The sequence below is a fragment of the Neodiprion fabricii genome, chromosome 2 (genome assembly GCF_021155785.1).
Source record: "Neodiprion fabricii isolate iyNeoFabr1 chromosome 2, iyNeoFabr1.1, whole genome shotgun sequence".
NCBI lineage: Eukaryota > Metazoa > Arthropoda > Insecta > Hymenoptera > Diprionidae > Neodiprion > Neodiprion fabricii.
Genome location: NC_060240.1, coordinates 12,969,712 through 12,993,728, shown reverse-complemented (window position 1 = coordinate 12,993,728; position 24,017 = coordinate 12,969,712). Strand labels below are relative to the sequence as shown.

Here is a 24,017-nt window from a genome sequence, read left to right as displayed (position 1 = left end):
GCGTATCCAATTAGCTGCAATTCAGCATAAGATGGCCGCTGCACGCAGCTAATCCACTGATCGACGATCAAAATTGCTATAGCACACGGCCAATCAGGTTCAATTCAATTCAAGATGGCCGCCGCATACAGTCATCCGATTCGAGTATCTGGCACACGATAGACAAAGACAGAGCCTTTCACAAACTCGATAAGTATGACAAAGATGTTTGACATTGACAGTACTGAATTTCAGTGAACGCAGCCTCTAAATCCTCACGATGTTCAATTTATACCATACTAGCGCCATCTAGTAACTGGGAGGAATTATATGCAGAAGTACATGTCTAGCACTGATTTTGTGTTATTCGATATCGACAGTCTCGTTGTGAAATTGTGCGTTTGCCTGAAATCTTGGGATAGTGAAAATTAATAATTCCAAGGCATAAGTGGATTTGTGAAAGTCAAAAATGGGTCTTGTGTGCTCAACGGCGCAGGTAAGAATGTTGATATGCATTTCGATTTGTCTTACGATATTTTTTACCCTCACCTGATGACTCAGGATAACAATAGGATTATGTTAATTACGAAGAATTCTATCCAGCCACTCATATGATATTTGTAATTACACACGAAGATTCTATATGAAAGAAGTGTGTATTCAAAATTTTGTCTGAGAATGTAATATATTTATGATATTTATGACCTATTGATATGGTTGTCTGCTAGAGATAATATCATTTCTTTCAACGTTTGTATCCCAAACTCATTCACAAATTTTAATTACGTCGAAATTTCTAATTGTTGGGTGAATAAATAAATATTTAAATATACTGATATTAATAATAGCATCAACAATGATAATAAATATACGTCCCTGCCCTATTTCTACTTTTCTTTGTCAAATTTAATCCTCTGCTGCGGAGGAAAATTTATAGTATTTAAAGACAAAAAACATCACAAAGCTACTTCACTTACTCCTTATCTCTTATCTTCATTTTTGTATTCAATAACAAAGTCAGCTTGTTCAATAAGTTGTTCTTTCATTTTTTATTGTTATAATAACAATATAAAATTGCGCACATTAGTAATAAATTCAATGTAATATTTTTTCCCTTACAAATTATTTTCAAAGGGCTATGCTTGTGAAAATATAAATAAATGAATAAATATCTGTTGTGCGCACAGATTTTACAATTATTTGAATTACTTTTGTATTTCCGGTCCCATATTTCATATATTGCGAATTGATGAATAAATGAATAATTCCATCGATGTACGCAGAATTATTACTTATTCCTATTTTTTTTAGCTTGCCTGCCTTTGCGGCAGTACGGCATGCAGCTTTTGCTGCTCGCAGTGCCCGACATGCCGGAACAGCACCAGCACTCGCATCATGTATGCTCTAATGCTGTTACTGGGTACGATTGCAGCCTGCATTACCCTTTCTCCAGGACTCCAATCAGCTCTGTCAAAGGTAAGCTGTAGTGAAATTGTTCAAATTTTAATTTTAAGTGACTAGAACGAATAAATAAGTAGTTGATTTTTTTTTCAATCATTTTCAGGTTCCGTTCTGCACCAACAGCTCATCTTATGTTCCAACTGGTTTCAAATTCGACTGCAAGGATGTTGTTGGCTTTCTCGCCGTCTACCGGATGTGCTTCATTCTCACACTCTTTTTCCTTCTGATGTCCCTTATCATGATTAGAGTTAAAAGTTCCAAAGATCCGAGAGCCCCGATTCAAAACGGGTATGTAATAATCACTTGGTTTAACGATAAATCAGCCAGACCATTTGAATCGAAAGATAGGAAAAGATTTTTTTTTTTTAAGTTAAAAAATCGTCAGCATTGATATTTGCACCAATATAGTGAACTCAAATGAAACAACATCCCTATTACGTGACAGAAATGAGTTTACAGAAATTCGAATAACACGTCCTGGAATATTCTTATTTGCTTTTGATGTCTTAGCTTCCTTTGTTCACTATAAAAATCTCTGAAAATTGATTTAAAAAGTTTCACAGATACTCATCTCCAGAGTGAATAAAAATAGATTTCTGTAATTAGGTTAAACGAGCACAATAGATGTTTGTCCGTAATTAAATCTGCATGTTATAACTGCACTGTAATGTAGGATTGAATGATCTTAAATGTTTTTCTGAAAATCTGTAGGAATGTAGTTGGTTTAGTAACCAAACTTATTTATAAATTGTCGATATGTTAGCTTGTGTTATTCGAATTTGTTTCTATTATATAGTAGAGATGTTGCTTCATTCGTATTTAGTATCATTGTCGTAAAAAACATTGCTGAAGGATTTTTTTTCTCTTTTCCTAACTACTGATTTATCCTCAAGTTTTAATGGCTTCTCCACATCGCAAAATTTCAACATGGATAGTTTAACATGTTTGTTTCAGTTTTTGGGCTATTAAGTATCTCATTGTAATCGGTGGGATCATAGGCGCCTTCTTCATCCCAGAAGGATCGTTTGGAATAACTTGGATGTACTTTGGAATGATCGGTGGATTTCTATTTATCATTATCCAGCTGATTCTAATTGTTGATTTCGCTCATTCTTGGGCAGATGCTTGGGTCACAAATTATCACGAAACTGAATCTAAGGGCTGGTGAGTTTAGGTCACATCATTTCCCTATTATTTTCGTTTCTGTTATGTTGTAATTAACGAACTTCGAAGTATTTAACCTTTCGAAGTTCAACTGCTCCCTAACAGAAAGACATTTTTTAGGTATGCTGCACTGTTGGGATCCACTTTTCTGTCTTACGCAGGAGTAATAACAGGAGTTACTTTGCTATTCGTTTATTTCACAATAGTGAGTCCATTTACGAATCGTGAAATTCATAGACACAACTTGCATTTGATGGTTATCCTGTTCTTTATTCGTTTCAGCCTGGCGGTTGCGAACTGAACAAGTTTTTCATATCGTTCAACTTAATTCTGTGCGTCATAGCCAGTGCCGTTTCCATCCTACCAAGTGTTCAGGATAAACTACCCAACAGCGGTCTCCTTCAATCTTCCGTCGTTAGTCTCTACGTAATTTATCTTACGTGGAGCGGCATTTCAAACAGCCCAGGTAAATTTGGTTGCCTAGAATGAATGTATAATATCTGGATGTGTCGAGGGTGCTAAATGAAGAAAATCATTCACAGATTCCGAATGCAATTATCGATTTAGTTCGAAAGATCCGAAGTTCGATAAGGAGAGTATCATCAGCTTGGTGATATGGATGTGTTGCGTTCTGTACAGTTCACTTCGTACAGCTTCAAAATCGTCAAGGCTCACCATGTCTGAGAATGTAATGGCCAAAGATAATGGTGCTGGTAAGTATCAAGCCTGTTACTTAGTAATTGTATGAGTTCATACTGCATTTTCTCAAACTAATCCCTATTTCATCATGTTATCACTTTATCACCGTTTCATTACCCATTTCCTGTTCTTTAATGAAACCTATTCTAAAGTTAACATATTGAAGAAGCGTGCAATATTTACCAAATTCGAAAAAGCCTTGTCAAAACGTAGCATTATGAATGATAACTACTGAGAACATCATCAACATGGAGTCTACATCCTGAAAAAGCTCAGAAAGCCCCGAATTTCAATAAGACTTTTGTTACCGAATTTCAGTAGACATCTCTTAGGGACTTCCGAAAGTGTACGTGGGGAATTCCATGTGGTTCACATAGTGTCGCACGGTCACCATTGCGAATTTTGTTGTAACTTCAGCAGGTGGTAGTACTCGTAAATGCAACCACCTGTATTTTTTGTTTCTCGATATCACTTACTGCTCTAAAGTTAAAAAAACATAAACTTAGAAATTTCAGAATATTGCCGAAATTTCTATGTGAAATTACGAAACTTCTAAAACCTTGCAGGAAATGGTATCTTCATTACCTTGGAAGTGAAAATTATTAACTGATGTTACGACACAATTCATTGTGTCACATTTCTCCAAGTGCTCTGAAAAATCGAAAGACGTTACAGAGAATTCAGGAAAAAATTAGAAAAATTTTGAGAAGCGAAGAATGCTTTTTTGGCAGGGTCTTCACTTACAGTGCTTTGAAATTTTGTCATGGCTCGAGGTTTCGCCACATTTGAATAATACGCACCAAAGTGTGTGTGTTTTTATTTATTATTATTTATATTAATTAAAACTTGCAAAATTGTTTCATATTTACCTAGCTTCTTCACTTCTAGAGCAGAATTAACAGCAAGCAGAAGTGATTTGAATTACACAATTTGCACTTTGTTATTCATAATATGTTCTGCCAGATTTGTCCGATATTCTCACCCATAAATCGAATCTCAATTTTTTTTTCTCTCTTCCATGCAGTTTGGAATCAAAGAGACCAATCTCTAGTCGGCAATGAAGGTACGCACACACATACACAGTTCAAAGTTGTTTGTTTAAGTTGCCAAAATGGGGCTTAAAATTAGAACCATTGTCATCTACGTTCATTATCATTTGCTCATTCACATCTGCTTACATAGCTTAGATGCTTAAATTAATCGTAATCGTAGTTTCGATTTCCACATATTATTTTTATTATCATTAGTGGTACTATTGTTAGTCCTATTATCACATCCGTGATGTTATATGTATAATCTGTTGTAGGGTGTGCCTGCCTTCAGTAGTTTTTTACTAATTATAGATGTAGTTTTGTTGTTATTTTTTAGTCACACAATGGCTTGAATAGTTTGTCATCATTATGAAATAATATTTTTGAACTTCCCCGTGGTATTGTCCAGTTGTAAGACCATTGTAAAACTTTGGAGCAAGGTTATGAATATTGTATTGATTCTGTAAAACTGCGAGTGATCAAGTCAGATGTTATTAAATAATCAATTGTGTGTTGGATAGTCGAATATGCGACGTGTTCCTCGCTTTTTGTGTTTGTTAGACGTTTTGTTTTTGCCTCAAGTTCTTTAAATCAAAATTGTTTTCATAAAAATCGACAAATGTACCAAATTTATAAGAATGATAGTTGCGCAAAAAATGTGTGTACGATTTATAAATTCAGTGTGACAAATTTGAGAACAAAAGGCTTTTACTTGTTACTGCTTCCATACTTCATGGTAATTGTGATCAGATTATGTCCCAGTAGAAGGTCCTTCTGGAGATCACGAAGAGGGTGGAGAAGCCAAAGTATGGGACAATGAAGAAGACTGCATTGCCTATAACTGGAGTTTCTTCCACTTCATGTTTGCCCTGTCGACTCTTTATGTCATGATGACGCTCACCAACTGGTATAAGTAAGTACGACTGGCAATGTTCACATTATTCTGTTTCAAACCTATTTCACTTCGGTTTGAGCAAACTTCATCGAGAAATGTGGCGCTGTGCGCAGCGCGGTTTCTCCGCTCGCCGCTGGGTGTCACCTTTCTCATGAAACAAGTAAAAGTGAATATGGATGGTTATCACAAATAACTGATGCAAGAATCTAAAATTTACAGGACTTGGTATTGCGATATTCGGCGTTCAAAATGGCCATATCTCATTTTTTCGCACAATGAAATCTCGAAAACAATTAAATAAGTTTGAAATGCACAGCGTTTTATGATTATCAAGCTAACCAAGAGAGATACCGTTTTATAAAGAAAAAAAAGCTTTAACGACAAAAGATTTTGATCGTACTCGATAGTACTAACAGTAATTGAATTGGTTTGTAAGGTGATGAAAAAGAGAACGAAAACTGTTGTTTCTGATTTACACAACTTATTTCTTTCACAGGCCTAATTCAGACCTATCTCTGTTAAACGCAAACGCGGCTTCGATGTGGGTGAAGATAATTTCGTCTTGGCTCTGCCTCGGGCTTTATGTCTGGACTTTGATAGCCCCAGTTATTCTGCCTGACCGTGAATTTTCATATTAACGCGAATATGGTGAGTGCATTGCGAAATGCAAAATTATCTTAATTTTTTGCTTTTCTTTCCTTTTTATGGCATTCGATGAAACATTTTTGTCTCTGTGTTCTTTTTAGTTCGTCATGAATCTCGGTCGGAACACCAGAAGCCTGCCCACCTAAGATTACATCTGATTGTGAGTAAAATAAGATATTAACTAAGTTTATGGGTACATAAATAACGGTCGAAAGATCTACTACATGTAGGATCCGATAATTGATCACGGATCAGATTTATTACGTACATATGTATATGCTATATTCCTATATTATATCATATTCTTGTTCTTAGCTGATATTAATTCCGCGTTATAATTATATTAAAACCCACTTTTTGTAATTATTAATATTCTTACTCGGATCAGTCACTTTTTCCTATACTTTACCCTTATGTAATAATAGAAACTTTTTATTAAAATTTTATTACGCTTTAATAAAAATCGGTCCGAATTTAATTTCACGCGTATTTCTTTCAATATACGCTGGTACATGTATATATAAATATATTATGTATTACCGACATGTAGGGAAAAATACATTATATAAATGTACAATAAATTTGTAATAATAATCGTTAACAATTAATATACTTTTATATTATTATGTATTGTGTATTATAAAGAGTACATCTGCGCGTGTATGTATATTTTGATATTATTTTGAGTTTTTTTTTAAGACTGCACGAATTACAATGTTTTTTTTTCAATAATATACGTATTGGAGCACACATATACTTATTTTTTCCTCTTGCAACATTCGATTTTGAAAATACACTAAAAATGTAGAGGGCAGCATTTATAAAAAAGATACTTTATTTTTTATCATTTCAACATAATACAATATAACTTATGAATTATAAAACATATCACTTAACATTTTTTTTTATTTATAATTTCCAATACACAAAGAACCTGATGATAATTGAATAGAAGTAAAAAATTAAGCGTTACCTCTAAATTCCTATCTATGTTGTCGTGTTGCAAAAATACGTATAATGTACATGCATTTTTCGTATTTCTCAAAATTATTATCACATTAAAAAACTCTAAATCCAAATTACTTTCATTTTTAAACTTTGTCTTCGCTTAAGGAATTTTTGTCGATTAGATTTTTTGTTTCATCCTTCATCTCCAATTGGCGGAAGATACGTATAAAATTTTTAATTAAAAAAAAGTATTGATTAGAAAGGATGGTGATAAGAAAAGTTTATTATTGATCAGTCTTGGAAGCGTCGCTACAACTTGTATCGCAGCCAATAACTTGCTAAACCCGGATTTATTATCTAATAACTATTTACAAATGAATGTTTAGTAGATATGAATATATATATATATATGTGTGTGTATGTGTGTGTGTATATGTATATGTACAACACTTACGGCACTTATGATGGTGTAACTCCCGAACGAATCGGAAGTCCATAATTTCCTTTGGAGGAAAACTTGATTGTAACTGTTCGAATGCAAGTAAAAAGTTTCAGGAAAATCAAAGGTGTCGCAATTCAAAAAATTTTGATTTTTTTTTTTCGAACAAATTTTAGAATTGTGTGGTTGGAAAAATTTTCAAAAATTTTTTCCAGAAAGCTCGGACTTATTGACACATTTTATACTTGTATCATTTTTTGAAAAGAATGAAAGCTCTTGAAGATGGAGCCAGTTGAAAAAAGTTTGTTTCGAAAAAGTTGAAAAATCGGAAAATTCATAAAATCGACACAGGTGGCCTAATCGAAAAACGGCCGAACACGTGTTCTTTTTTTTCGATAGACGAATTGAGAATAAAATTGACACCAAGATCGGCGTCGGTGACCTTCACCGATTAGGTGAAATGGTGTGGAATACCTCATATATATATATAAACATGTATTCGGTGAGTATGTTAATCTTGTATCACATGTACATTGTACATGATTGAAACAAGCATGTGATGGATTTTTTTTTATACACTCAGGCTATCCGAACTGGATAATAATAATGTTAATAAAATACGTAACACTACGTACCTATATTTACAAGTTTCAAAATGGGATTAAAAATCGTTATTTTTATCATCACATGTTACTCAGATTTCGATTTTTCATTCCCCGTCGGTTCAGTCGCTACAGGCATTTTCGGTTTTCGCAGTAAATGATTTTTTATGTTTTGGAACGGCGTCTCGAACAGCAGCGTTAAAATAACTGATGAAATAAGGATCCATGTCAGCTCCTTGACGTTCAACTATTGGACAATTATGGTCAGTAAATAAATTTGATTTCTAATCAAGTTGTCTTCTGCATTTTTACAAAAATTCCAACAATCTACCCACCAATGTACCAATAAATCCGTAATATTCCGCGCCTCGTTTCATTCCGACATTGTAGAAGAACACTGGAAACTGCGTAAGATAAATGGCGTAGCTAAGTCTCGTGCAGATAAGGAATCCCCTCCAGGCAAATATTCGGCTCAGTATTCCTGAAATACAAGTAATAATTAAATTAAATAATCAGCTTAACGTTGACACGCTTAATTGGCTGTTTTTGATTTATCGGGACGATTTTTGAGTTCCAATAAATCGCGAGATCCCGGTTTGAAGGTCTGATAAATAGGTGAGAGAAAATTTTGAAACATTGACTCAGAAAGCATTTGAAATGATTGAGTTTTTTTTACGTTGCACTCGTGCATTGTTCTATGAAATTCAGAACTGGAATTATCGGCTATTATGCCTTGAAACACAAGTAAGTTTTTTGAGACTGGCCACCATTCCGTCGAAATGGTTTCGAAAAACCTGAAATAATTCCCAGAAAATTTAAGCTTTTCTGAATACGTCGGTGTTTGGAGAATTGAAAGTCATCGATAATTACGGTAACTACAAGCCCTCAATCAAGGTAGAACCACGAACTTATTACTCACCATTTGAGTTACCGGTGTGAGACAAAAACGCTACCCAAGAGAAAAGTATGCACCAACCAATCGGCGAAAAGGCGTTGTAAACAGCGCCGTGGATCGGATTATAGATGTAATTGATTGACCCCATCGGGGCTGGGCCAACAAACGCTGCGACAAACATTAGAGTGGAGACCAACCATCCGACGTTTACGAAAATCTGGAGAACGAAAAAAAGTATTATTTATTGTTTTGAGTTATCTGTTTCTTCTTGGAAAAGATTAATTTGGTACAATCACGCCGTCCAACTTACAGGGTTTAATTTGTAGTCTTTCGGGAAAGTCCTCAGCAAGTATCCCGTCAAAACTCCAATGATGTAGACAGTGAGTCTATGAGTTGGTAAAATGTACGAGTGGTTTGCTGTGTCGAACAACTGTTTTATTCTGTAAAGGTGATTAAATATCAAGATAATACAACATTGCTCATTAAAATCTGTATCAAATCCGAATGACGATTTTCGAATGTATAAATACAGGGCAGGATTCAACCCGAGAGCTAATTCTGCGTAATTCATACTTACGAAGTGCCGAAGAAAACGTAGTTGTTTAGTTGCCTGTCGTATGTGACCTTGTAACGCAGCATGGTCGAGAGTACAGCGAGAACAGTGAGTACAACGGTGCCGATTTTAGGTCTTTTCCAAAGAAGGAAAACTATCAACGGCGACGCAGCGAATAGCTGAGTGTCGATTCCCAAGTGGTGCGTGTGCGTTAGGCACTAGAAAATTTATGAAAATTCGGATTATTTCACATATTGGAATGATTAAAATCTCCTAAATTTGATTAGCAACACTCTAACACCTCATTTTATATTTATAAATACCAATATACTCACCATATTTTCAAATCCAAAGTAGTTGTGCACGAAGAGGAAATTTCTCCACCAAGTCTTCTTGCATATGTCAGCGTGATGTGTTACAACGAGATTCCACTGGGGACCGGAACCCATGAACGGCATCACGAATGTACAGAAGATTATTAACGCCCCCAAAGTGGGCACTAGTCTGAAACGAAACACATCGCAGGAATTACTTGATGGCGGGATATTGGTTTTGCGGCACATCACAGCGCTCGGTATGATTTTCTTCCTAAACAACCAAAACGATATTTACCTGAGAATTCTGGAAAGGTACTCTCGCTTAATGTCCAGTGCCCCGGTTCTGTTAAGTCGCCCAACGAAGGAATAAGTCGTCAGAAGTCCCGACAGCATGATGAACGGATCGGTATAAAGACTTGCAGCGCGGCCAATCACTGTCCAAGGTTTACCGAGATACTGCAATCGGCAATTTCATTGTTAATTTGAGAACTGATCGCTTCATCTAACCACGAGGTAGTGACGATTTTCCGCATACCTCCGCCATTTCCGTTCTGTTGATATATGGGTTGAAGAACATTGCCATACTCTTGTGGGCCACGATCAACATCAAGGCATTCAGTGCCCGGACCCCGTGCAACGAGGCGATGTCTCCCTCGCCTCTCTCAAGTGATATCAACTTGTTGAAATTTCGTTTCAGCGAGAACGACAGCAACAATTCACTCGCCGAAAGTTCGTAGTGGTCGTAGACGGAAGCAACGACTGCCAGAGCGATCACGCCCATGAAAAAGCAGCTGTAGCAATTCAAGGTCAGTATACTTCGCTGTGTACCGGTAAAATACGCCACATTGGACGTTCCGTATCAACTCTAATTGGTCACTTGGGGTGAATATCACCCCAAACATTATACACGTTACCTTAACTTTACCGCTGTTTTACAATATTTAAACGATCAATTTTGATTAGGAAAGCTGAGAGAGCTTTTTTTACGATGCTTAAACAATACCTATGTACACATTTTTTTTTTAGATTTTTAGAACTCATTTTCGAAACAGAATATCACTTTTTTGGACGGTGTGACCGTTATGCCGTTCTACTACAGTGTAACCAAATAAATAGGGTGAAAAAAACGTCCTTTTCCAACGACTATTTAACAATTCATCAACTCAGCATGAGAAAAGAGGAGTGTGATCGCTTGCACAGAGCTTTGCGACACCTCATATTCGTATAATCGAGCTAAAACCGGGGCTGAAACAATCAGCTGATTGTTCTGCACGACGCCATTTTGTTTCAGCCTCGTGAATAGTTCGTATCCAATTCATTATACATACCTAGCAACAATCATTTCCATCGGATACGAATCTTTTCGTCGTCTTTGACACATCTCGGAGTCAACGCGGACGCTTATTTTGAGCCCGGTTTGCGCCGTGTGTTTAGCTATCGCGTGCCGCAACGATACTTCCACGTCTTGCGGTGAACACGACGCTGGCGTGCAGACGGCCCAATTCACAGTACTGAATCGGGGTACACGATGTCCAGGCTGAAAACATGCCCATATTTCTATCTACATTGCTTGTTTCTGGACCATTACTGAGTACACGGAGAGAGGAGTCTCGGGTGTAGCGGTCAGTGTTATAGGTTAGAATATTTTGATTCAAGGTTTTGGTAAACTCTTGGCCAGCCATCATCAGAAATTAGCGTCTTGAATTGGAAGCAAGAGGCGAAGACTTGGCGCTAATTCGAACACCTCACGCGAAATTAAAATCACATTAGTTTCTCATGATAGCTGGTCAGACGTCAGTCAAAACTATAAATAAGGACATTCTACTCTAATTCTGACTGCTAAACCCGAGGCTCTTTTCCGCATACTTTTATCAATATGGAATATGATTCGGGTAAAGTTTTACTGAAAATTGATACAATTTATTCCCCCATCCTCCTAAAAAACGAATAGCGTCGTTATTCGCTCGATAGCTATAATGGAGTATAATAGAAACAACCCGGGAAGTTGTAGTAAGTGTGCCGATCAGCCCACAAACAACAAACAAACGAAATATATTAAGCCTGATATGTAATTAGAATGACGAAAAGTTCCTGATGTAAATGTACGATGACGAGGTGGGACATTGCAATTGAAAAGTCTGTTATAGGCTCTTTCGCTATCATAACGATATTCTCGAAGAGTCCAATCATTCATGCGTTGTATTCTAATACGATAATTTAGTCGACTCACGTCGGTTAAGTTGCTGTTGAATGCATAGTGGGAATGTAGGAGTCTGTGAAGATGCTTAAGGTCCGGCCGTGAATCGTCCATGTCCAACTTAAGGTATGCAAGACAGTATTGACCTTGAATTCCTTCGCTTCCTTGGACGCCAACACACTCGTCAAAGTCCCCGAACTGATTGACATTCCCGTTCAGGAGTCCCGAGGGTATTTTAGCCGTGGCGTCGAACACTGAAGAAGGGAAAAGTCACAAAATCACTATCGTTCCAAAGTAGAATATTCATAAAGATTTGCGTTTCGTGCCATTTTGGGACTGTTCTGATGCATGACGTCTACTGGAGGGAACCGACGTAATTCACGCAATCGTATGATTTCCAAATCTCGCTAAATTTTACCTTTGCATACATCAGATACGTTTTTTATTCACGTCATTCATTATTCATTCTTTTTTCGATTCTGAATCATCGCTTGATTTCACACAATCTTCGATGATATAAACAAAATCTAATGTCAAATATATTCATACTTGCAGATCAACAAACTTACTCTTTAACGCCCATAAGCTCAACTTGTTTAGTTCTCGCTTGAAAATGTTCGAATCCCGGCGACATTCCGCACTGACTGGTCCCGTTCCAGGAAGATAAGCGGGAATCAGTTCAAGAAGATTCCCGGACTCTCTGTCGATTTCCTCGGCGAAATTTTCTGAAATACCGAGACAAAAATCAACACCTACATTTTTTAAATTTTGATTATGATATTCACACGTAAATTTATTTTATCTACTGAAATTGAAAATCTGTTTAACGAATGTGCCATTCTCTAAGACTTTCAATCGGACAGGTTGTTTTTAGAATTTCAGATAAATACCTATGGCTCACGTTGTTACATATACTGTAAGAATTGCGGCTATCGAAATGATTGCTTTTTTTGTTTACCTCTTATTGTGATTAGTTGATAGTATTGCCGTGAATTTAAATAATCATAAAAATTCGTATGACGTTGCGTGTAGTAACTGCGTAAAAAATTGCAGAACTCGTTATGTAATTAATACCGCGTTGCAGAAATAATTTGATGTAAACGTTAAATTTGAATAACAAATTCATGTCGTAGCTCGACGAGAAGATTAATCGTGTTTAATAGATAATTAACAAAATGTTGGATATTATCAAACATGAGTAATTATTGTGACAAGAACGAAACTTTGATTTTGTGTCAAGTGTACAACGTACGTCCAAGCGGCATAACATTTTCAGCGGGTCTTACCAGCATATCGAAAACACGAAGTTAGCATATTTTTTCGACGCGTCGTAAAGATAAGTATGTAATTTTTGAAAAACAAGATGCGGCGTGAAGATAGTCGTAATCGCTTCCGTGTTCAGTGTGAAACATCATCCGACAACGATGTTTGCAGGATCGAAGAAGATTTTAGCTGTATTTAACGTACTTCTCTATTGTTCTTCAATTCGTTGACCCTTGTTTTTCCCCACTCACGAATTTTTTTGTGTATTTTCAAAGTATGTTTTGCTTTTGTTTCAGTTTCCATTTTCATATTAATATATTTACAATTAGTTGAAAAATTAGTGGCGTAGGACAGGAAAGATTTCGTCAGAACTTTCGTATTCCAAAACTTGGCAAATCAGCGAGTGGGTATATAATGTAGTTGGGCCTGGGGAGCTGGGCATGCGTTTAGCATTGAAACGATCATTTCGTCATATTGTAATACGATGATCAACTGTTATATGCGTATCATTTTCGTCCCACTTTCATATTTGCCAATTTTGTAAGCCGCCGCTTTAAATTCATCCAAAACCACGTGCGTTCTAGATTAATGAGTAATTACCTTATGAATCAAGAATTCATCAGCTTACATAATTTATAAGAATAATCTTTGATTATTCTCAATCTAAGTCAATAAGCTAATGTGACAGATAATTAATTTTTTTTTTTTTTTTTTTTATTTTTTGGCTTAGTTGTTTCATTCGACTTTTCGACTTTTATATTTGTGTTTTTCACTCCCGATGTGTTTTTCAAACGTCATGTTCGATTTTTATCTATTTATCGGCACCGCCCACGGCGTGACAAAAATTCCCGAACTACATCCTGAATTAAAAACAAGAGTAATATTTATTATATCGATGCATGTAATATGGATAAACAATTTTAAAACCGTCGTACTATTACTTGCCGCTTTTTATAGTACAGAAATAATAATTACTAAATAAAAATAATAATAATAGTAATAATATAACGAATACTAGTAATAAAAATAACAATAAGACACTACCATTCAATAAGTCCGTGAAAAATTTGATTATTCCAAAACCGTGTGACCCGAATAGCCAACGGGCCAGAGGCTACGATGAATGTAGCATAAAAGTTGAAAGTATCAATGATCAAATATGATTACCCATGCCGAAATATCTGTTGTTGGAAAAAACCAAGTCATAAAAAGTTTTCTACATCTGCAAATGTCTGTTTAAATATAAGCAATATAATTATATTTCTAATTAACGATCGATCGATTCTGATTCATCAAGACTGCAGGACTTTCCATTAGATGCTTTCGGATTTTTTACTCCTATGCAGAATCCTTGAGATACGGTTGTATCAGACGCGTTCGGTGATTCCCGGCAATTTGTCGACACACTTTCAAGCAAAGTGCTTTCTTCCGTTCGGTTATTAATGAACGGTCAGCGCAGATTATACTTTATTTAGTACCGAAATTTGCGTAGATGGAAAACAGCGATTAGCGCATTGATTAAGATAAATAAAGAGACTAGAAATCTTTCGTCTGGTATTTGTTGAACACATAGTGTAAAATGTATTAAAAATTTGTGTACAGTGTTTACGTTTATCCAGAATACTGAATCGCACTCAAAATTCTTTTTGTATAGGTATAATAAAAGAACACTTTCATCAGGATTTCCCTCGGGTTTAATTTTCGGCTTACCGAAAATATATTAGTACAGAGAAGAAAATTTATTTCGCATTCGACTGTTAAACTCGAGGTAAAACCTGCGAGTGTGGTCATAATTTTCAGGCAAACGATGATATTGCAATCCAGCGATATATGAACATAGTGTTTCGACGATAGAAAATAAATAAACGGTAAAATTTTATTACGATATGAAAAAAAATACAAGAATTCCATTCAATAGCAGACAATATTGAATCTTTTTATGGTGGTGAATTAGGAGAAGTGGTTCGTCCCTAAACTTCGCTTATGCTAGTCACTCGATTTCAATTCAAGTTATTCGGTATTGATTTAAATAACTTGATTTCAATTTAAGCGATTTGATTAGAATGAAAATAATTTCATAACAAATAAGGTGATTTGATTTTATTTAAAGTTATTTCTTCTTAATTCAAATTTGTTTATTGGAATCCATGCAGTTTTGAAATCAGATGTGGGTTCAGAGCATTCCTTAACGGTCGGTCACTCGGGAATGTTTAAATCGAGTCATTGGAACGAATGTCCGAAACAAGTTTCCAGGATTTCCAATTCACCTCCTACAATTATCAGGCTGGGACTGAACTGCATCAATTTTTTGTCTCTCGACTGCAGCGAGATGGATACCTGGCACGGTATTCTCCTGTCCAAATCCTAGCCGTCCCTAGGCGTTTGAATATACCTGTTACACCGGGTCAGACGTGTTTCGTTAGGAGGGGGAATAAAACTACTTTCGATATTTCAACATGCGGAGCTGTTTCCAAAGGAATGATATTTACTTTCATTGCTTTAAATACGGGACACGTCGATGACATGCTACAAGGCCATGGAGTCTGGTATCAAACGCATAGGTACGCTTATACCTTATGGCAATCAGGTCGCGATCAAACAAGGCCATATATCTTTATCGTTATTCCATAATTACCTCAAAATCCCTGTCTCCTCGAATCTAAGTCACGATAATATCTCCACTCACATAATATGAATGTAAGAAAAAAAATTCGTCATGCATTGTGCACGGATTTATTATTTCTTTGATGACCTCTTTCACTTGTCGTGTTTTCAGCGGAATCGCAATAATAATAAATTTCTACGAGGGATGTTTAACGACCAGTTTCTGTACTAGCAGATGAATTGATGGCACAAGTTTGGAGTATGTGTATTGTGTCTGTGGCTGACAGGCGTAACCGAATAAGTCCATTTTTTGGAAAAACGCGTTTATGCCGGATTTTTGAACTTTGTTATCCATATTTTATTTTAAGATATATAATTGTCGACATTTGTTTATCTGAATGGAAATATAGTGGTTTTGCTAAACCAAATAAGTCCATTTTCCCGGCATAACCGAATAAGTTGAATTGTTTCAGTTTGGCAGCGAAAAAATAATGACTCCATTATCTTAATGATATTGCTACATTCGATTTTCTATAAAATAGAATGGCTTCCAATAGTAATTAATTCTGGCACCGATTTTCCCGATGCGGCTGAGTATCTGTAACTTAAAATAGCGTTTTCTTACTTATTCGGTTATGCTTGTCTGCCACAGATATACTTTGAGGGCTCAAGATACAGATTGGCTCTATCGTTCAATAACACCTTGCCAGTTGATCTTTCTTTTATAATAATATTCTATTTTCACATTAGACTGATTATGAAACTCAAACTTCAGCCACATTCAATTAATGTATTCAGAGAAGTCGAGATTTATAATTTCATTAGTCTAATGGTAAATTCATAGCTAAAATTGATCGTCGATTAACCAATATTCTTATCAAAAACTAAGAGACTTATCTCATTTTTCTTTTCAGACAACTTAGGCACGAAATCGAACACAGAAAATGTTCATACTGTAGTAAATCAAACTCATAGAAAGTTTCGTCTCGCACGAGTAAATATACTAACCAGATCACCTATGTAATCAGAGAAAAAAAAATGTCGAAAAAATAAGATATTCGACTGATACTGAACTGATATTCGAAGCTTTCAATTGCAAATAAACTCATTCGTAAACACCGAAATTATTTGAAAGGCAGGCCGTATGTTATACAATTTTTGATGATTTGAAATATCGTAACAAATCATGAGACCATTGATTTTATTAAAGAAATGCGTAAGATCGAAAGCGATCCGTCTTCGATGAAGAGGTTAGGAAATCGATATTACGAAATTCGGCAAAATCGTGACGTATCAAGAGATGGAGAAAATACTTTATAGACGGTTATTTCCGGGAATAATTCAATTCGCTCAGCTCCATTTTACAAATAAGTAATTAAGTACAGTTAACAAGTTATTAAGTTAAAGTATAATGCTTCTACACGACTAAAATATCTACAGTGTGCATTCACTTCGTTTGACGTCCATCATTCGAATCTGGTGATTTGAAGTCGAATGCCGTTTATTCTACTATAATGAATTAGACCATTAAAAGAAGAGAGAAATGTATTTAAATTTATTGCTGCGAGCTTATACAGTAATTCAACGGTATAATAATGTCTTCTTCTTCCAACTTTTCTTCTTGTTCTCATATTATAAAAATTGATATTTAATTAGTTTTTTTATCCTGGTCCTTGAGCTAAATACGGATGATCACGAGATGTAAATGAAATCTAATAGCGCGAAGCTGTGTTTGTTTCTACTCTCGAGATACGTATCAAAGTGCAATGAGTAGCGAGAAACTGCACATGGGACATACGTGAAGTTGTTCACCTCGAGTAGCGATTAGAAGAGTCACCGGTGGCCAATGAACATGGAGTCTGAAGTGAGTAGCTATGCGGTTTGAAATGAAAGTAAACACGAAACAGCGTTTATGCAGCCGTTGCATAACCCACCTTCGTTTCTAGCTTCGCTTGTATGGCTTACCAATTAGCCGACCGAGAGCCTCGTATCTGCTAATCGACCCATAAGCGTCGTTTTGAACACCGGAATACTGAAAAAGTATTCATTAACAGAAAAGACACAGTTGCACCTTTCGTGTGCTCAATGATTTTTTGACCAAGACATGTTTTTCTTCTTCAATTCAAGTCATTTTATTTCATAATTCAACTTCTTTTGATCTCAACTCAAGTTGTTTCATTGAAATCCAAGAGTTTTGAGTTAAGTTTAAGTAATGAAACAAATCTTAATTCCGAAAAGAATCTGTATTAAAACCTATATATTCATACTAAACAGTTAACTCTACTTTTGCCGCAGGAGTTTTACGCACCGTCGATCATTATTTACCTACTGAATATATTAACATAATTTATCGTAATTGATACTCTATCGCTTAAAAAAAAAAAACTCGTCAACTATAAATGGAAGTTTGACTATTTTTAGCGGCACATTTTACTTTACCGATCATTCAAGTATGTTGTCTTTATTAGTTTTTCTTATTCTCGGTTTAAATCTCTCATAGATTTTCCTATCAGAAGCAGCTCAAATAGTTTTCAGGTATTAAATTGTTTTGTTGAAACACAGAGTGACTTCATCGAGGGGTTTTGACATTTGGCAAAATTTTTTCGAGAACGATGCGTAATTACTTCGCAGACTAACTATATATTTTCAAACACCAATCGTTTTCTACGTTTCTCACTACAAAACACATTTGTTCAAATTTCTCACCGTAATTTTACAAATTTTGTCATCAAGATGTATCTTCGGCGTCTGACATTGTTTTGACACTTTCACCCGATTTCAAAGCGCAACAAGCGAAAGGAACGAGGAACTTATCACTAGAGCAGGTTGGCTTACAGCTACGTTCACCTCGTGCCGTTCGAAGCTCGAGAATCTCGGCTCTTTACGCAATAGATTGCGTACAGTTGCTAGTCCGGTTTTATTAAAATTGTTCGACTCTTGATCGAAGAGAATCTAATATGTATCTGGGGCAACTCTTTGGCCAAATGTTGTAAGAGAAAAAATTACTTTGCTAATTTGATACGAAAAGTTTTCTCCAAAAATCTCACTTACCCTAATTTATTACGAATTAGCGAATATCCAAGATGGTTTCGTATTAAGAAAAAAAAGTTTCAGCCATTAATAATAGAATGGATGTTTTAATACGTTTGAAGTCGCGGATGAATAATATCAACAGTGAAGTTTATGTACTTGTATAATATTGACTTGTGGTAAATATTGAAGATTTACATTTACTCTTAAGATGCAATTATGCAAAGAATCCGAGACGTGTAACGCATAAATAAATTTGCAATACGTTAACTATATCCGTATTGCTTGTCAAGATTCATGAAGAGGTATATACCTGTATTATATATGGTGTTTTGTTGGTGTTTACTTCATTGTGCTTACGCTTACGGATAACGTCAGCGTTCGACTTTATAATATTTTATACACATGTGCATGTTAGTTTAAGAATATTACTATGTTCGGGAAATGCTACGCAGGATTTTACTTGCACAACGTATTTTAAAACATGACGCATTTTCACGGATCTTTCACGTCGAGTATTGATTCATTGCATCAACTTGTTTTACCGGTTAAATTACGACGATAGGTTCCTGTGTGCGTATCAACGGGATTGAATGAAAATTCTAATTTGACTGCGACTTCGATTCAAGTGTGCCCGTAGGTAAAGCAACATGGCGTTGCACTAACCGATCAGCTGATCACTTCACCCTCGGTTTTAGATAAATTATGCTCACATTAACCGGACGGAAAATTTCGTAAAAGTCGTTGAATGTTTTGTCTTTTTTTTTTTTTTTTTTTATGCCACATCGAGTTGATCAGTGGAATACACATTCAAGTAGAAAATGCTTTTATAACGAATACGAGCCGGTGCATAACGTGTTAGAGTTATATTTTAATTGCAATAGGACGTATTTACATATCTTGGTTCCTAATAAGGTGGGGATTTCCGTGCAAATTTGTATTTGGCAGGTATATGAACTACACCGGTACGTTAACCTTTTTCGAAGATGAATAGAAAAAAAATTTGAAGCCTCGAGGCATGCATCGTGAATAACAAAATGTGAATGTGAATATGATTGCGATGGTATCCAAGTCTGTGGTGCCTGCACGAAGTGAGGAAGGCATTTGACATTGACTTGTGAATGGGAGGAAGAGGAGAGGAGAGAATCGAAAGTAGACACGCACGCGCTGAAGCTGCAAGCCGTGGTTAAGCAGCAAGGTCTTCGTGAGTACGAACCTGGTTATTCTTTAGCCTGTGACAAATTCGTTCAGTTCTCATTGTTAATTAACAGTGAGCACAGGACAGGCAGGCTGCCATTATTAAGTATGCACATTAATTTATTCACGCACGGATGCGACGAGGCTGCAGAGGCAGTAGCCTTGCGCTAACGTTTGCTGAATAATTCAAGGCAAGGAAAATCGTATACAATGACTGTGTAACCAACCATTAGTTAGCGGTATAATATACATCTCAGCACGTGTTTTTCGTTCTATTATTATACCCTAAGTTGGTCTCCGCGGTTGTTAAAAGTTGCAGTTTCTGGGCGAAGGTTACTGGACGTCAAGATTACTCGTTGCAAAATCTCCGGTGGGATATTCTAATTTGTTTTTAAGCATTTGTTCACGCGAAATGGTAAAAAAATATGAAGTCGATAAGAATCTCGCGTATGAACTTCAAAATCAACATAAGATAATATCAACGTTTCTTCACCTCCTTTTCCAAAGGATCAAAAAATTTCCCGTTGAAATTATATCACTGTCAAATTTGAAGGAAGGTCTTTTCTTCTATTATGTTTAAATCTTCTCGACTAAATACCGTTTGATCGAATGGTGTTGCAACAAACTTTACGTCGATGAAGTAACTTGATGAATTTTTTACGAGTCACTAAAACTATGACTCACAACGATTTACAATTCGCGAAAAATTACTCCATACATTCAAACTGTAGCGTGGTAGTGGGAAGCGGGGCAAAATGAGATTCTAGGGCAAATGGAAATACTTGGGGTAAAATGGCATACCTGCTTTGGTCAAAATGGAATGCTTGGAGCGAAACGGAACATTTGGTTCGAAACAAAATACTTGGATCGAAATGGGATACTTCAATCAAAATGGGATATTTGGGTCAAAATAGAAGACTTCGGTCAAAATGGGATACTTTGGTCAAAGTAAAATACTTGAGGTCAAATGGGATACTTGGGGCAAAATAGGATGTTTGAAACAAAACAGGACACTAGGCGCTAAAATTCGGAACCAACATTCATAGAAAATTGAGTGGTTTCCTTTTTTTCGTTTTCAATATTTTTTGTGACGATTCTTTCCATATTGCCTGTAAGATTTTTATTAGACTAAGAAAATTCTGAAAACTGTGACCATGTATAGGATATTTTACAGCAACGACATTTGCAACATTATGATGCGTTTATCTAGAATCTGGATATATCGCAACAATATGCCTCAGCGATTTCTGAAATGGTATGTCAGCGAAGCGGCAACAGTTAATTTATACGTTGAGTTATATATACATTCGGGCTAATGTATATTATTTTGTAATTCCTTTCGAACCACACGCATCATTTCACCATCTATAACACGGTTTCACAAAATCACGTGTATACATATATATATATATATATGTACATATCGGCGTGTGTGTACAATCTCTGCAGATAATCAAATCGAGGGAATGTCTTTTCGCAGTTTTTCGGATTGAATTAATAACATTTCCAAATTATACCAAGCGATATCAACAGGTGTATTAATTAGTAATAGTAAATCATAAAGACGGAAAAAGTAGTCAAGACAGAAATTTTTACGCCCGAATCGAACACCGTATTTGACCCAAAATACTGTCCCTAATGAATTAGGTATTCGGTCATTTAAAGCATGTAAATTGTAACGATAAGGCAATTTTTTTGTGCAATTAAAATCGAAATAGAAAGCAATTTTGAGCTGTTTAAATTAGTCTGACGACGCGAATTAAGAAACTTTGAAAATTCCTTGCACAAACTTTGAATATTCTTATTGTTCCTGACTCACAGGGCGTAAAAAAACTAAGTTTGAAATTAAGAAAATCAAGTTAGTCTGACGTACAAGACCCTGTGATTCTCAATTAGATAAGTATCGTATCACGTAGGTGATAATTGACCAATTACCTTCCAGAATAGAATATAATATATAGTTGAAACTCTTCTATCACGAAATGAATTGGAAAATTTTCGGCCGTCAACGATGTTCCAATAATTCTTTAATTGGTCAAATATTATTCCTCAGCAAATGACAACTCATCATTTATAAATGCGATTGAGGACTGCGACGAGAAATGTATCATATAATTACCACAATGGTCGTTATAACACAATTCGACCCTAATTACCAATCGGCACCTTTAGTCGGCGAGCCTCTTCGCCGCGTTGCTTAACAAAATTCCTGAAACTCTCACAACTAATAAATCGATTACCCGTTTAAATGGTGTTCGAAAGTTTTCGGTCGCCACTCGATCGAAATTTTCCTCGCATTCCTAGGTCGAAAACAAGGGTGAATAAAAATCTTCAATTATATGAGTATCACGACTTACCGTAGAAAGTGTTCGTGTGCAATGTTTCCGTTGAATTGATGATCCAAACACGATCTTGCTGCGCGGGCTGTTGATTGGCCGCAGTGTGATTACCGAGATGATCGATGAGTTCAGCTAGCGTATAATTATCGGAATTTTCAGTTTTATTCAACGACAAAGCCTCGAGTATCTCTTCGTCCTTAAGACCGTTCAGCTTGACCGATTTAATTAAATCAACGGTCTTTGGCGTCGCGATTACAGCCACGCCATGAAGCAATTGAACTGCAACGATAACCGTCACTACCAATCGCTCCATCATCGCCATAGATTTTGAATATCTATATATCTGTATATATTTATTTCTCCGTGAATTCTCGTTTTCGTTTACAATTTTCTTTTTTTTTTTCTGTCTATTATTCTTTATTTTATTCAGTCATCAGAATTAAACTTGGATACGAAATATTTTATCTCCTCGGCTTTTTTCTTATTTCACGTTAAGAATAGCAATGATAATGACGATAATAACAATATTATTATTTTTAGTATTAAAATTTGTTTCCCTCCGCAGCGATAATTACGACTGCGGGTATGTATTATTTTACTGGTACAGCAGAGGATTTAAACAATAACGGCAGCGACGCGCGACACTGTTGGCGATGAAAAAAAAAAAAAAAAAATTCCGAAAAATCTTCGAGGGTCACTTTTGAACGGTTGTAGAATGTGCGGAGTGCGAGTACTGAGTGATCGCGTTGACCGCCGATCGAACCTTGCCTCTGGAAATGACCGGCCGGCTCTCTTGTAGAGGGGTGTCAGATCCCCCACCCTTGATGAAAATCCAACCATCTAGACGATCACAAGGTCTTCCAGTCCCCATGCACCGTTGAAACGGATGTCGTAGGTATCCACGTTCAGAAAACTACCTCATCATGGAATATGTGAAATGAAATTATTCGTTTTTACTTTCCCCTTGCACGGTAAAACCAACGACATAAAATTAGAATATAAAACAATAATACGGAAGAGAATGTCGCAGAAGGAAAATATTGATATTTCTAAACAATTTTGTCACACTAAACTTGACTGACGATCGAAGAACAATTTCTTCGAATCATTTTTTACATTATTTATTAGTTACATTTCGTTATGTTAATTCGATTGATGTGATAACTGAAATTATTTTCAATTGTGTGAAAAGAAATTAGCTCCGTGCTTTCCAAAAAAAAAAAGAAGAAAAAAAACTAGCGAATATTTTCCTCAGTTTTCAGATTTGTTATAATACCTGGAGTGATAACGTTGTATTGTAATATTTTTCTTTTTCTTTTTAATTTTTATACATGTGTAAGATTGCACCGATTGTTTTTCAAACTGTATAATAAGTAAATGACGCAGTTCTCACGCAGTTGCTTCATCGTGAGGTTTTGTTTCTCCTTTTTTCTTCTTCTTCTTCCCATTCCCGTGAAATTCGATCAATCATTATTAATCAGCAGTTTCAACTCTATAACCGCGTATTAGTGTATCATATTTACTTGTATGACGCACTTATATACGTACAGATAGGTAAAGTATAATTCACTTTTTGGAAATTGACTATCCAATCGTTAGGAAACAATTCATTTGTAATCATGAAGCGGATGACAAGCGAAATTTTCTAACATGTCTGCATATCTGTGGAAACGCATTTGTATTATATATAATTTCCTGAATACCTCGTACATGTATATTCGATGAACGTCTATATAACATGATTTCGTAAACGGGTCAT

At 35.8% G+C, this 24,017-nt stretch overlaps 2 protein-coding genes across 8 annotated transcripts; one reads left to right on the top strand and one right to left on the bottom strand.

Moving 5' to 3' along the window:
* Positions 1–266: 266 nt before the first annotated feature.
* Positions 267–7,391, top strand: LOC124175697 (probable serine incorporator). 6 transcript variants are annotated; one of them, XM_046556111.1, is made up of 11 exons: positions 267–475; positions 1,291–1,455; positions 1,544–1,728; positions 2,395–2,604; positions 2,725–2,809; positions 2,887–3,070; positions 3,147–3,317; positions 4,328–4,366; positions 5,097–5,247; positions 5,726–5,877; positions 5,976–7,391. In XM_046556111.1, exons 1-10 carry the CDS (start codon positions 449–451, stop codon positions 5,865–5,867), a joined length of 1,359 nt encoding a protein of 452 aa, XP_046412067.1. In that variant the 5' UTR covers positions 267–448; the 3' UTR covers positions 5,868–5,877; positions 5,976–7,391. The 6 variants fall into 6 exon arrangements, with proteins under 6 accessions (XP_046412067.1, XP_046412066.1, XP_046412068.1 ...); XM_046556110.1 differs by having other exon boundaries at positions 5,085–5,247; XM_046556112.1 differs by having other exon boundaries at positions 268–475; positions 5,100–5,247.
* LOC124175696 (O-acyltransferase like protein) lies at positions 6,528–23,026 on the bottom strand. 2 transcript variants are annotated; one of them, XM_046556108.1, is made up of 12 exons: positions 22,277–23,026; positions 12,395–12,550; positions 11,859–12,079; positions 10,957–11,165; positions 10,164–10,419; positions 9,924–10,084; positions 9,647–9,815; positions 9,336–9,529; positions 9,069–9,198; positions 8,783–8,975; positions 8,199–8,344; positions 6,528–8,110 (listed from the first exon to the last, which is right to left on the bottom strand). In XM_046556108.1, exons 1-12 carry the CDS (start codon positions 22,578–22,580, stop codon positions 7,952–7,954), a joined length of 2,298 nt encoding a protein of 765 aa, XP_046412064.1. In that variant the 5' UTR covers positions 22,581–23,026; the 3' UTR covers positions 6,528–7,951. The 2 variants fall into 2 exon arrangements, with proteins under 2 accessions (XP_046412064.1, XP_046412065.1); XM_046556109.1 differs by lacking the exon at positions 12,395–12,550.
* Positions 23,027–24,017: the final 991 nt, after the last annotated feature.

Excerpts from the sequence above, each read along its gene's own strand:
- LOC124175697 (XM_046556110.1), top strand. The coding sequence starts at position 449 with ATGGGTCTTGTGTGCTCAACGGCGCAG. Across the intron at positions 1,456-1,543 it reads TCCAATCAGCTCTGTCAAAG|GTTCCGTTCTGCACCAACAG; the intron begins GTAAGCTGTAGT and ends AATCATTTTCAG. Across the intron at positions 1,729-2,394 it reads AGAGCCCCGATTCAAAACGG|TTTTTGGGCTATTAAGTATC; the intron begins GTATGTAATAAT and ends TGTTTGTTTCAG.
- LOC124175696 (XM_046556108.1), bottom strand. The coding sequence starts at position 22,580 with ATGGCGATGATGGAGCGATTGGTAGTGACGGTTATCGTTGCAGTTCAA. Across the intron at positions 12,551-22,276 it reads GCACACGAACACTTTCTACG|AAAATTTCGCCGAGGAAATC; the intron begins GTAAGTCGTGAT and ends TCGGTATTTCAG. Across the intron at positions 9,199-9,335 it reads TACGTTTTCTTCGGCACTTC|AATAAAACAGTTGTTCGACA; the intron begins GTAAGTATGAAT and ends TCACCTTTACAG.